This window comes from Megalobrama amblycephala, linkage group LG2 (assembly GCF_018812025.1).
Source record: "Megalobrama amblycephala isolate DHTTF-2021 linkage group LG2, ASM1881202v1, whole genome shotgun sequence".
In the NCBI taxonomy this organism is placed as follows: domain Eukaryota; kingdom Metazoa; phylum Chordata; class Actinopteri; order Cypriniformes; family Xenocyprididae; genus Megalobrama; species Megalobrama amblycephala.
In genome coordinates, this window is record NC_063045.1 from 40,339,644 (window position 1) to 40,354,140 (window position 14,497).

Genomic DNA, 14,497 nt, shown 5'->3' on the forward strand with positions numbered 1-14,497 from the left:
CCAATTTGACGTCAAATTAAAGTCAAAGTTCCTGCATTTAAATGACATTATAACACGGTCAGCAAAGGTTTGCATAGACAGATGTGTAAAACAAGGTAAATTATCTTCTCTTCTAATTTTATAACTGATGAAAACAAAATGGTGATGCTAGCTTTTGTTCTAATGTCATCTTCTAAAAGTTATAAGTAGAAAAATTACAAATCTGACTCAAATGAAATGCACATTTTATCAAAACAGTAAGATGACAGCCTGAATCGAAAGCTTCCCAAATCATCGAGTCAAAGCTAAAATTTCAACGTTTTACCTCAATATGGATGATTTGGGGAGCTTTCAATTCAGCTTTTCATCTTTCTGATAAAATCTGATAAAAATAAATAAATAAATAAATAAAAAGCAGTGATTAGCATTCCCCAACTGTAGGGTGCTGCTTGTAAAAGGAATAAAGGAATTGTGTGCAGGTGTTCACAGGGGATATAATAGGGACGCAAATTGGACATAATTATACATAATTGGAACATTTCTGTAATTTTAGCTAATTCAGTTATTCTCAATTGGTGGGTTGCCACCCCAAAATAATGGATCACATGTCTATTCTGATCAAGGACAGCAGGAAAAAAACAATGCTAAATACAAATAATAAAGTGCAACTAATTATTCAATATATAATCATGCACAGGATAGCCTTATCAACTCTGAAAAGGGAAGAGAAAATGCTTTCCTTTTCTTTTATCTTTGGCATCAGCACAAAGTTCATTTGTAACTTGGCATTATAGCTAATACTAATGCTACAGTTTGTGGTGCTGTGTTTATTCCATGTTTTATTCCAAGAACATGTATGTACATAATAAGTGCACTGTATCAAATGATTAATTTATATGTTAGTACATAGTATTTACAGACAATATAAAAGTGAGACCCAAATATATATATATATATATATATATATATATATATATATATATATATATATATATATATATATAATGTATGGAAAAAAAAACATATTTTTAATATATTAATAATATATATTATAGGGCTGGTATTGACACAATTTTCACGATTCGATTCAATTACTATTCACATGCTTTCGATTCAATTCGTTTCGATTACGATTCGATTTCGATTTCGATTACGATTACGATTTGATTTGATTTGATTCAATTACGATTTCAATTTCGCTTCGATATCGATTATTTTGGATGTAGTATTTCAGTTATAGTACATGGCAAATTTTCTAGAGGAAAAAAATCTCTCAACTAATGCTGTAAACTACACATGTGAGTCAGTTGGTACTATTATAATAATACTGAAGGTTAAATTAACTTATTTATATACAAACACTTAAATTATACTCAATGATGTTTCTATTATAAATTAAGCTTATAATTATATAATCATATTTCTACTCAAATTCATTTTTTTGAAATGCAAACATTTAAATCGCGGCTGTCATGATTTATTCAAACACATTAAATGTTATAATGAGTATGTAACGGTGCATAGCTATATTTATCAGAATGTTGCTTTCTAGACACTTTTCTAGCTGACTAATGAGTTTATGGTAACTGAATATGTTTTTCTGAGGTAAATGTGACGTTATGTGACATTGTTTACAAGCTGTTTTATTGAAGTCTTTCCGAGGTTGAAACACTGACTGAGCTGTTACACGAGACATGATACGGATTTCGGTAAGTTGTATTGTATATTTTAAAATACCTTCAGATGTTTAGTCGTGTTTATTTCGCGCTGTAACTGGTATAAAAGCGGAGGAGAGGATGTTCACATGCGCTCCGTGCTGCCGCTTCTCTTTAACTGAGGCGCTAAAGTGATCTGTCACGTCACATTAAACAGCACCAAAACGGTATTTATTTTTTGAATCTCATAATAAGATGGACGTCATTTGAAATCTGAGACTTTGCTTCATATCAAAAGTAACAAAGCACAAAGATTATTGCGATTTATTGGATGGGAGGCGCTACATATTCTGCTCGTTCATCAACTGAAAACAGATTAGACTAATCGATTCTTGAGATTTAAGAATTGATATCGGTTCGTAAAAATGAGAATCGATTAAAATCGAGAAATCAATATTTTTTACCTAGCCCTAATATATTATGTCAGATTAATAATAATAACCAGAGAAAACTAGATTCTGAAAAAAAATGAACAAAAGTCACTGAAACATTTATGTAAACAACAAAAGCTTCTTAGTGTGTTTGAATAAGGCAAAACCTGTGCTTGATTTGCATTAGCCTGCAACTCCAAAATAACCTCCAAAGACCTTGCATTTCTTTAGTGTCAGTGCAGACCTAGTTTGCTCAAGAACAACACTTCAGTGTGCTCAGATCAATGTTCACCCACACATAATCACATCAGAAACAGCTTCCCCGTACATAACTGGCATATACAAATAATACAAATCAAGCCATGGACATGTTAGACACGTCTGACCTATAAAGCACCTGCAACTGTGAAACTGGATGTCAACTCATATTGAGATTGTGAAGTAACTGTAGGATGGTATAAACCTCACATGGTGTGCAAGAGGAAATGCTGAATTAAAAACAAACTGGTGCGGCTTCACACATAGCAGCGAGTGTGGCCGGCTCTAGCTGTCATTTTCACTTGTGTGTGTGAAGCTGGCCTTCTTTTGCCAGCAGGGCCCACAGACTGGGTGAGAAGAAGAATCTCTGGATGAAGCTGTCATTTCCTGACTCTCAAAAATATCAGCGACAATTTCTGCACTGCAGTCTGCACCAGTGGGTGAAATCACAGGTATAACGGCTTACAAATGAGCCCATAAAAAACCCTATTAAATCCTCATACTGACGGCACAGGAAAATGTAGTCAATCACTATAAAATCACCATCCTACTAAAGTAGCAAACCATTTATGAACAGTGCGTTCTAATAAATCAATCACTAATTTGGTTTCTATACTTGTATGGTATTACATGCCACAAAAGATTGTGAAATTTGTCAGTTTATATGAAAAATATCAAGAACAATTCAGTCAAAATATAAAATTATATTATGATTTACTCTCCCTGATAACATTACAAACCCGTATGACTTTCTTTCATGGAACACAGAATGTTCATGCTGTTCTTCTCCATGCAGCAAAAACATATAGGGTACAACAGGGCTAAAGGCACACCTTAAGAAAAATGTGCTTTTCACTACTCGGTTGCAGAATATTTCTATAGAACATTGATGGAGGAACAGATTTTGTGTGAAAATAAGTCATAAAAGTGGCTTGCTTGTTTGTTTAAAAATCGTATAAATGTATGAGGAGGCAAGGTGGGCCTTTTACCCCACACATGGTGTAAAAGACTCACCAGCATGGGACAAAAGGCACAAAGTATTGATACAAATGCTTTAGCTAAAGTAAAGTGTTTTAAATATTGTCTAAATTTAATACCTCAAAACAATCAAAGTTTGTACTATTTTCGGTTTATTTTGAAAAAAAAAAAAAAAAGAAAGATTCTGAAAACATTAAATGAGATCCCATAATAATTTAATATAGCTTTACAATAGTAACAAATAATATGATATTTTTTTTAAATATTATGGTTTCAGTATAAATATGGTTATTATCTCTAAGGTGGACACCTAACTTAATATATGATATTTACCATCTGAATTTAACCATGACATGTCAATAAATGGATAAGTCAGCCAGCTATTTATTACCATGTTAATTATTGTGCCTTTAGCCCCAACAGCAGGCATGCCTTTTACCTCAAATACCATACTTTTACACATTCTTCCATTATTGAAAAACTATTGCTTTAATTACCTTGAACAAAACTGAAAATTATTAACAAGACCTTTGTCTCAAAATATAGTAAATAATTGCATTGATTCTCATGCACTACATAAATCTACAGCTATTTAACCCTTAAATGCATACCTCGGGTCTTTAGTGACCCGGGACGTCATTCACTACCCTCCTCCTTGTTCATTTTTTAAAGTTAGACATCAACCTTCTTGGTATTCCTCAATCAATTTATTATAAAGCATATAACAAGAAAAAAAATCATGAAATTATAAAAGAATGCCTATTTTTGTACTCATTTTTTGTAAAAATTGTATAGGGTCGCTAACGACCCAAGGTGTGTATGAGTGTACGTATATTTTTTCTGCACAACAATAGTTGAATCTTAGATGACGGAATAAGTGCAATTCACCTTTATTCCACAACGTGGCAATGTCTGATACACAATGCTGAAGTGACGACTCATTCAGACAGAAAACGAAATAATAAGAAAAACATGAAATGGCTCGGCGTTTTACTGCAGAGCAAGTACTGAACGCAGTCAAATATGACTGTAACTGTTACTGGATGGATCTGGTGAAGCTGTTAGTAATCAAAATATTGATTTTGAAGATAGCTGAAAATTATATAATTTTGAGAATACGTTTGAGATTGCGAATGGGCTCATATTCGTGACCTCAAACATAAAACTAGCCCATTATTTGCTGAATTTACTGGGAAATGAGCTCTGACGAGGACAGTGATGATGAAATAAAACATCTGCTCAAACTGAGCCCTTTCAACCTCCAAAATGTAACAACATATGCTTTATTTTATTCTTCTGTAATTGTTACTCTAATATCAGAGGAGTTTTATATCATTGCGACAGGTAGAGATCCTTCTGTGTTAGATATAGATCCGGATCGATAAAGACCCGAATATGTAAGAATGATTGGTGAAACAGTCGTGCATTTAAGGGTAAAAAAAAAGAAAAAAAAAAGCATTAGATCAATTTAGTACAGAATCAACTTTGTGTTGCTGTCAATAATTGTGTCAAGGATCTGCCAAATTTCCATTTGCATCATCAAAAGCGGTTGTTAAGAAAAGTGCTGAGCTAAATTTTTGTGCCATCTGGTTTAAAAAAAATAATAAAGTAAAATGCGCCTTTTACCCCTGTGCGCCTTTAGTTTTATACCGTTTCCTGTTCTGTTTCCAGTGTTAGTATTTGTTACCATGGTTATTCATTGTTAGATTAATGAACTGCACCTGTTTCTTAATTTCACTGGTCTATATGGCCCTGTTTACTGTTCTCTGTTAAGTGGTTGTCCTGTTTGCTGAGATATTTGGAGAGTATTTTTGAGTCTGTTTTCATTAAAATCAACTGTTGTGACAAGATCCAGCCTTTATTTTTGTCCTTGCTGCTGAAAAAAATGTTTTTTAATTATTTTTATGCAGATACACTCCACAACAAAATCACCCCAAATATTTTAGAATGATTCATAGTCTAGTGAAAATCCCTATATATATTTTTTTTTTTTTATATCATAATATTGATATGAATATACAGAAAAAAAAAGAAAAAAAATCACAACGGCAGATTATTTCCAACATTGTTCAGTTCTGTTTCAAATTTAAATAAAAATAACAGCATGAATATTCTTCAAAATTCATTCTACTGTGTGTCACAAAAATAAAGAAAGTCATGTGGATTTTGAACGATATGAGGATGAATAAATGACACATTTTTGGTTCAGCTTTTCCTTTGAAAATCTGTAACTTATTAATCTGTCACAATGTATTAATAAGTTTGGTATTGCCAGACAACACTGTGAAAATAACATTCTCCACATTTCACTAAAACCCAGCCAGTACTTGTCTCCTAATGCTGTTGGTATGATGTTCTCTCCAAAATATCTTTGTCTTTGGTACATTTCCACAGTAGCTCAATCCCTTGGTATGTAGCGAGTGACCGGATCGAGTTTGACATTTGCAGCAGTAACGGCTGACAGGAATGAAAATAGAGAGAGATCATTGGAGATCCAGCTCTTTCTGAAAGCTTCCGCCCTGGAGAGCCCAACTGAATTCCGCAGAGAGCCGAACGCCATTCCATCCTCCCCCTTCCTGTATTTCAGTCCATCTTTCTCTGTGTTTTTCTCGTTCACTCACACCTCCACAGGTCTAGCAGGACAGTCTTTGCCAATTAGTTTGCTATGTCCACCAGTGTTCATTTGTATAAGCATGGCATTGCATTTTAGTGCAAATGACATGAATTCTCAGTTCAAACATGTATGATATGGGTACTTTGAAAAAGCAGATTAATTGCCCTCAGTGCTTTATTATTTTTTCGTCAGACATCCTTTAAGGATTTTATGAAGATATGCTAGTATTACATTAAATCAAGACTGAATTCAAGCTAAATACTTTGTTGGTCATCTTGGTATATAAATGTATTCATCAGACACTACTGAAATCCTCCTTTTAATCTGCGTTTCAGTCAAATGTAAGCTTGTGATACAGTTTATCAAAACATTTGTTTGCTAAATACTTTATTTTTCTTTTGCAATACTTTATTGATTTGCAAATATATGTGGCATGAATTTGACTCCATATTACTTAAATAATAGTCACCTGCATGTGTTTTATGTTATAAATGTCAATTTTTTACATTAATCAGAAAAAAGGTGATACAGACACACCAGTCAAATGAAATTAACTGCCCATAATCTGTTATCGCAAGAGTTGGCCGAAATCAGCAGATGTTGATTGGCTCGTTACACAACTTGTGGGTGTATCTTTTTCTGTAATTACAGCTCCATTATATGAATTCTTCGCAACAGGTTTAAGCTGGTCAAAAGGATTCATCATGTTGACCAACAGAGCTCTGCTTCTGAAAGTGACATCTTCGCTTCATACATCGCTACACTATTGACAACAGACAATGGACCTATTTGCCCACAAAATTTTAACTAAATTTCACTAATGTGAGTGCAGCTTAAGAAAAGAGTGGACACCACAACTACAATGATAACAGCACAGAGGAAAGATATAATTAGAATCACTTTCAGATTTTTTTTTTTTTTTTTTTCCTGATGAACAGTGATGGACAACCACAATCCTGCTTGCATTTAAACCTGAAATTATGCTCACAGAACATATCTTATAATGAACATAATTTTATTGTCCTTTAGTGTGGTTATCATTGCAGTTAGCGTTATCGTTATATGAATGGGGCTTAAAGTCACCATGATATCAAAATTGACAAATCTTGTTTTTATATATTGCATATTGTTATCTTTTAAACTCATGCGCCTCATAATCTTTAATGAAAATAATGGCCCCACTTTATATTAGGAAGCATTGTATTGCAAAATACTTTTGCTGCTATTGAGGTGGGAATGGGATACGGGTAAGGTTAGGGACAGGTTTGGTGGTATGGGTAAGTTTAAGGGTGGGTTAAGGTGTAAGGAATGGGTCAACAGTGTAATTATGCATGTATTTACATCTGTTTTGTCCCCATGAACAAAATCAAGTCCTGCCCTACATTTCTTCTTGTTTCAGAAGCCGTTTCACTGGGATATATACTTCACAATAGGGAATAAAAGAGTATTGCAACTTCCATGTCATGCTGACTTTAAGACCTTTCCTGCTGGGTAATTGCACAAAATTGAATAGGCCTACTACAATATGATGATCTATTCTATTCTATTCTATTCTATTCTATTCTATTCTATTCTATTCTATTCTATTTGCAAGAGGAACAAATTCTCCTCTAAGCTATCAACCCCTGCATTATTTATTTTCTGTTCTGATAAAATGTCCTTGTTTATTTGACAAGCTGAATGTATTCAGTGTCTCCCTAAAGAGCCAGACAATCCCTTTCCTCTTTATCTCAGGTGACTGTCATGTTTACATTAATTTTATAATTGCTCGCACAAAACATCTGAACAGAAACAGCATTGCACATCCACACCCACAGCTCCGAATACTCATTGTACAATTATGCCTAGTGAATTGCAGCCCGGCCTCCAGACAAAAGCACTGAAAGCATTTCCGACACTTTGTCGCCTGGTCTGCTTGGCAACCTGGCCAACTGCACAAAAACCAACTCCCTCTAAAGCTTACATTGCAGAAGCACCGGACATTCCCTCGGGACAGCTCAATAGAAATTAATTCACAAAGAAATATTACACTGCTCTCAAAAAAGAATCCTTATCGCAAAGTGCCAACTCTGGCAGCAGACAAAGGAAGCAATCTGAGGAGAGGAGGAAGAGGATGAAGGTGCCGTTTCATTCACAGGACACACCATCCTCCTCCAGCACTGGAGCGTGGACCCCTCTATCACTTCCTGTCTTTCCCATCCAAGCTATCATTATATCCTCTAGGCTCCAGTGGTGTGGATGGGGGTTGGGTAAAGCCATCATAACTAAGACTTAAACGACAGAGAAAACAGCACCTCATGTATAACTGGAAGGATAATGATTAAATGGTAATCTAACTCAAAATTTGAATTATTTTTACTATTCAACCATTTGTTGTATAAACCATATATATTCAGTAAGACAGAAAGAAGAAGAACAATAATTTTTATATTACTCTTTTCCATACAACAACATCTCATAGTGATCTCATGTCTTTCAAGCTCCAAAAAAAGAATTTAAGTATCGTAGTCCATACAATTTGTGTTGTGCATTCTATTGCAAGTCTTCTGAAGTAATATGATAGGTTTGTCTGAGGAACAGCTTGAAATGTACGTCATTATTTACTAACAAAGATCTAACCCAGGCTGATTTAGCCATAAGCTAACTGAAGACTAAGAAAATTAGAGATGGATGACATGGTCTGTGAAACAATATTTTCAGTGGAATTTCAGCTTCTGAGATGAAACAAGACACCGCAAGATCCGCTACCCCTGTGTTTGCAACTCAAGAAAGATGTTAGAGAAAGCCAACACATGGTTCACAGGGAATGAAAATCAACAGTACTTTCATCGTCCTGCAACTTAACTTACTAAATGATGAATCACTTTAAATTTTAATACTGTTGACGATCAAAGACTGACTGTGGTTGCTACAGAAACCAAAGTCAGAATGCTGCATATATTTACCAACTTATGAACAGAAAGGTTAATGTATTTAGAAGATCTTTGAGAGAAACATGAATTGTTTCGCAAAGCATCTAAACAATTTAGTAAAACTGCTACTAAAGACTGGCTATTAGTGAAAGACTGTTAAGGGGTTTTTTTTTTGGGTTTTTTTTTTAAAGTCATACTGGCATTAGATCAGGCATAACATTATGACCACCTTCCTAATATTGTGTTGGTCCCACTTTTGCTGCCAAAACAGTCCTGACCTATCGAGGCATGGACTGCACTAGACCCCTGAAGATGTGCTGTGGTATCTGGCACCAAGATGTTAGCAGCAGATCCTTTAAGTCCTGTAAATTGCGATGTGGGGCCTCCATGGATCGGACTTGTTTGTTCAGCACATCCCACAGATGCTCGATTGGATTGAGATCTGGGGAATTTGGAGGCCAAGTCAACACCTCAAACTCGTTGTTGTGCTCCTCAAACCATTCCTGAACCATATTTGCTTTGTGGCAGGGTGTGTTATCTTGCTGAAAGAGGCCACAGTCACCAGGGAATACCATTTCCATGAAAGGGTGTACATGGTCTGCAACAATGCTTAGGTCAGTGGTATGTGTCAAAGTAACATCCACATTGATGGCAGGACCTAAGGTTTCCCAGCAGAACATTGCCCAAAGCATCACTCTGCCTCAACTGTGCCTTCTTTTCACAGTGCATCCTAGTGCCATGTGTTCCCCAGGTAAGCAACACTCACATACCCGGCCATCCACATGAGGTAAAAGAAAACGTGATTCATCAGACCAGGCCGCCTTCTTCCATTGCTCTGTGGTCCAGTTCTGATGCTCACTTGCCCACTGTTGGCTCTTTCGGTGGTCGACAGGGGTCAGCATGGGCACCCTGACTGGTCTGCTGCTATGCAGCCCCATACACAACAAACTGCGATGCACTGTGTATTCTGACACCTTTCTATCATAACCAGCATTAACTTCTTGAGCAATTTGAGCTACAGTAGCTCATCTGTTGGATTGGACAACACGCAGGCCAGAACTTTGGTCCCCACATGCATCAATGAGCCTTGGCCGCCCATCACCTTGTCGCTGGTTCACCACTGTTCCTTCCTTGGACAATGTTAGATAGATACTGACCACTGCAGACCGGGAACACCCCACAAAAGCAGCAGTTTTGGAGATGCTCTGACCCAGTCGTCTAGCCATCACAATTTTGCCCTTGTCAAACTCACTCAAATCCTGATTTACACTCAAAGCCCATTTTTCCTGCTTCTAACACATCAACTTTGAGGACAACATGTTCACTTGCTGAATTATATATCTATGGAAGCCCGTTTCCGCCACTAAAAAAAAAAAAAAAACCCCCAAAAAAAAAAAAAAAGCCACTAAAAAAAAAAAAAAAAAGATGAATTGCGACTCGCAATTGCGAGTTAAAAAGTCAGAATTCTGAGATATAAAGTCGCAATTCATCTTTTTTTTTTTTTTTTTTTTTTTTTTTTTTTTTTAGTGGCGGAAACGGGCTTCCATAATATATCCCACCCACTAACAGGTGCTGTGATGAAGAGATAATCAGTGTTATTCACTTTACCTGTCAGTGGTCATAATGTTATGCCTGATCGGTGTATAACTCATTGGCCACTAAGTCACACGGCTAATAAATCCCACCCCCACCCCCAATTAACTTTTTTTTTTGCATTCATTTTATGGTATTTATTAGCTTTCCAAACAATGTACTCTTTCATTTACATCTTAAGGCTGATTTATACTTCTGCGTCGAGTGTACGCCGTAGCAACGGCGTAGGCTGTGCGTAGCACGCGTAGCCTACGTCGTAGCCTGACGTGCACCTCTTCAAAAATGTAACAACGCGTCAATTCCACGCGGACCGCAAGCGCTGTGATTGGTCTGCTAGAACCCCTCCCTCGGGTCAAAAAACTGGCGCGGAGCACTCGGAGAAGAGCGAGCACTTTCAACTTAACTATGAATGAAAAAACACTCTGTTTCAGAGAACACATGAAGTCGACATGCAACAAAAGTCATTACCTATTTGCCGCTTCTCTGCCGTTTCTGTTTGTAAGCTTCTCTGACAACTTACATGACGAGCTGCTTCTTCTTCGGCTTTTGTTTTGATACTCAACATGACCGCAGACACCGCCTCATAGTGGTCTGCATGCACGTCGACGCGGACAACGACGCAGAAGTATAAATGAAAACAGACGCATAGCCTACGGCGCAGAGGCTCCGGCGTAGGTCCGACGCTTAAGTATAAATCAGCCTTTAGCACTCTAAAGTACATGAGCTTCCGTATTTTTTTTTTTCTTGCCAATTCAGCATGGCAACAATTTCACTTATACTCAAAGAATGGCCATCATTTCTATAGTTAAAGAGTGAAAATGTTTTCTAAGACACTTATACAGACTGATCCATTATGGTTTGAGTATGCTATTTCCTGGAACACATTGAACCCACCTAAAACTCTGAAACCAAAACTTTTCTGTTAAATATGAAGACATTTTCTTTGAAAGGTTATTATATTTGTGAAGCACAAGCATTTTGCTCATGTAACTTCACATAACTTTCAAGTTTGTTGCAGTATAAGTATATAATATTGATAATGATAATAGACATCAATGTCTGGTATGAAGTGGGCTACTATCAAGTTAGGTTGATTGTCTTGTTCTAGTCAGTGAATAATTTGCCTGAAATTCTTACACCTTCTGACAGCTGTTACTCTACCATTCCACTACTTCCATTTCCTACATGTTCAACGCTGCCTCTCACCACCGAGTCACATAAATCCTTCTGAGCATTCTGAGAAATTATATTAAATATCTGCAGTATACATGTTACCATTGTGGTAAATATACACACTACCATTATGAACATCTTAAATATAAACTCCGCCTGACATAATACATGAGAAATTAAAACCGTAAAATCACTAGATTGTGAAATGAATGTCACAGTCTACCCACGCCACACAAAGAGGTCAGGTTCTCATCAGCGTCTGTGACATTCAGAGACGCAGTTCAAGGGGAATATGTCACACATGTGCGGCATCGGCAGCGCTTGCATTTGCATAATAATGAAGATGTTCACCAACCTTGACAGGAGCCATTAACTTCCTCATGGCCTGCCTGGCACATGCACCTCCCAATGGGCACCAGCCACTCCCCCTCAGCACTGCAATGCATTCTGGGAAGTTCATCAGCCACCGAGTTGTTGACGCAGGTCCCTGGCACCTCCAGAAGCTGGGAGGAATCTGCCCCGGTTATAGTATCCGGGAAGAGGGCCAAATTCCGGACAACAAAAGGACACTTTTTGTAGAAGACACGGACAGAAACGAGAGCGATACATGCGCCCAGGTCTTGGAAAGCCAGGTAGAAGCCTTTCTTGGTCAACGGACCCACATCCCTAACTTCTGTGTTTAGCTTCATGACCCTGTCTCCGAGATCAAGCTCTGTAAAGCTCTCGTCAGCCGCGATGGTGTCGATTTTTGTATATTGGCTTTCCCGAATATTCCTTCTCTCCTCGTCGTTGGTTTCATAATAATAGACATTGAAAGTCTCCTTGCACGTGCCTAGACCTCCAGGGAGACTGTTGCAGTCCCGTAGAGTGAACTTGAGCTCCACAAACACTCGCTGGGAACCTTGGGTTAATATCCAGTTCGTCTGCAACCAGTTGTTCTGGTTGTGCTCCATCACCTTACACACCTGGTACGTGTGGATGGGTGCATAGTTCTCGTCCACCTCTCCGATTTCTTCCCACTAAAACACAAGGAGAGAAAAAGCAGATTAACCTGTTAACTGTCACCCCCCTTTTTGAGCATAGATGTGTAAATGCACTATTCAAACTTAAATGGTTGTACTTCATGATTGGTTTGGAATACAGAACTAAGGTTGAAAGTAAAAGCACTTCAAAAATGACAGTGTAAAAAAAAATATAGAAAAGTTTACTGTAAAACAAATGTACTGTACTAAACACCTTTTTTATCACTTTATTTTAGTGTCCTTGTTACACGTTACATGTACATACTGTAGTAATAACAGTAAATTATGCATGATAACATGCAACTATCCCTAAACCAAACCCTAAACCATCATGTTGTGTTCGGGTCATTTTGACCCGGAGAGGTAATGTTAACACATTGGACTGAAACTTACTGACTTTGCTCTCATAGGGAATAACTACTTCCCAAAATTTTGAGGATAATTTTGGACCACCTTGTTACACTTGTGATGTTCCAGGCCAACAAAAAATAGCTTTATGCTATATTATAGCCAAATATTGCATTCAATCTTTTCTCTTTTTTTTTTTTTTTTTTTTTTTTTTTTTTTTTCTTTCAATTAGGACAGGTTTTGTATTTCTTTTTGGAACTGATTAATCGTCCGTCAAAAATCTCCGGCCTACAAAAAAATAGTTTATAATAGCTTAAGGACGCTGTAAAAGTTTGTGTTCCAAATTTGATATATCAAAAATTGAGTTTTCTTGGTTTTGTTTAGGCGCTATACCAAAAATAGTCACTGGGTGAAATTCACATTCAATAGATTTTTTTTTCTTTTTTTTTTGTATGTATGTATTATTCTGTCACAAATTAATAATGTACATTTCTGTAGCAATATCACTTTTATCACCCCCCCCCCCCAAAAAAAAAAGTAATAATTAATGGAAATTATGGCCAAATATGGAACCTTGAGTCTTAGACCTTTCCAACTATATGTTTTGTCACGAATTGCAGTCATTTATTGTCAAATTTGAAACATGAGACTGACTACTAGAGGGAGGAGCCCACTAAAAGATTTTAGTTTAAAATACTCTTTCCATTGTAACAATGTCTAAATTCAAAACAGTTTTCACAGGATGAATTTTGAGTATTTAAGCTTTTGAATGATACCTAATTATGCTATCATTAGTTTACCTCATTACCTTATTATAATTATTATTACCTTATTATAAAAAGGCAATAAAAAGTGTGCCAAGTGTCAGGGACGCTAACTGTTAACAGGTCCCTTTGTGGCCGATATGCGCCCTTGATTCACACTTTTGCCGAGCCGGCACTGAAGTGAGCTCTGCAGCAGACTTCAACATGCAACATTACATCACGGAAGTGACGACTCAGAGTGGCCTTGTCCCAAATGCAGATCTACATTTGGATGACAATATTCATGCTCGGCAGTAGGGTGCTTTGAGGGTGCACCATGCCTAGAAAGGGTGTACTCGCCCCTCTGAATCATGAAATGACAAATGGTAGACTCTGAACTCTGACATGCCATTTGGGCCAAGTGCAGTCTGGGAAATATATATATAAATATATGCAGAAGCTATGCAATAAAATGGAACTAGATTTTAAGGATGTTTCTTCATGTATGGGCACTTTCAGCACTGTTGACTTAAAACTCCCTTTTACACCCTCACTTGCTTTTTTTGTTTGTTTGTTTTTTTTGTTATTTATCTGTAGGTTCACAGCACAGCTGTTTTCAACATAGATAATAATCAGAAATGTTTCTTGAGCAGCAAATCTGCTTAGAATGATTTCTGAAGGATCATGTGACATTGAACATTGTAATAATATTTCACAACATTACTGTACTTTTGATCAAATTATTGCAGCCTTGGTGATCATTATATATATATATATATATATATATATAT

At 36.7% G+C, this 14,497-nt stretch overlaps 1 protein-coding gene across 2 annotated transcripts in view; it reads right to left on the bottom strand.

Moving 5' to 3' along the window:
• LOC125258475 (ephrin type-A receptor 5) overlaps positions 1-14,497 on the bottom strand; it is an 80,684-nt gene that overhangs the window by 48,236 nt on the left and 17,951 nt on the right. For both annotated transcript variants that reach the window (XR_007182632.1, XM_048175432.1), the window contains exon 3: positions 11,949-12,612. Coding sequence is in view for 1 of the 2 variants with exons in the window: in XM_048175432.1 (XP_048031389.1) it covers positions 11,949-12,612 (664 nt within the window). In the remaining variant the exon portion in view is untranslated. The remainder of the gene's footprint in view (positions 1-11,948; positions 12,613-14,497) is intronic.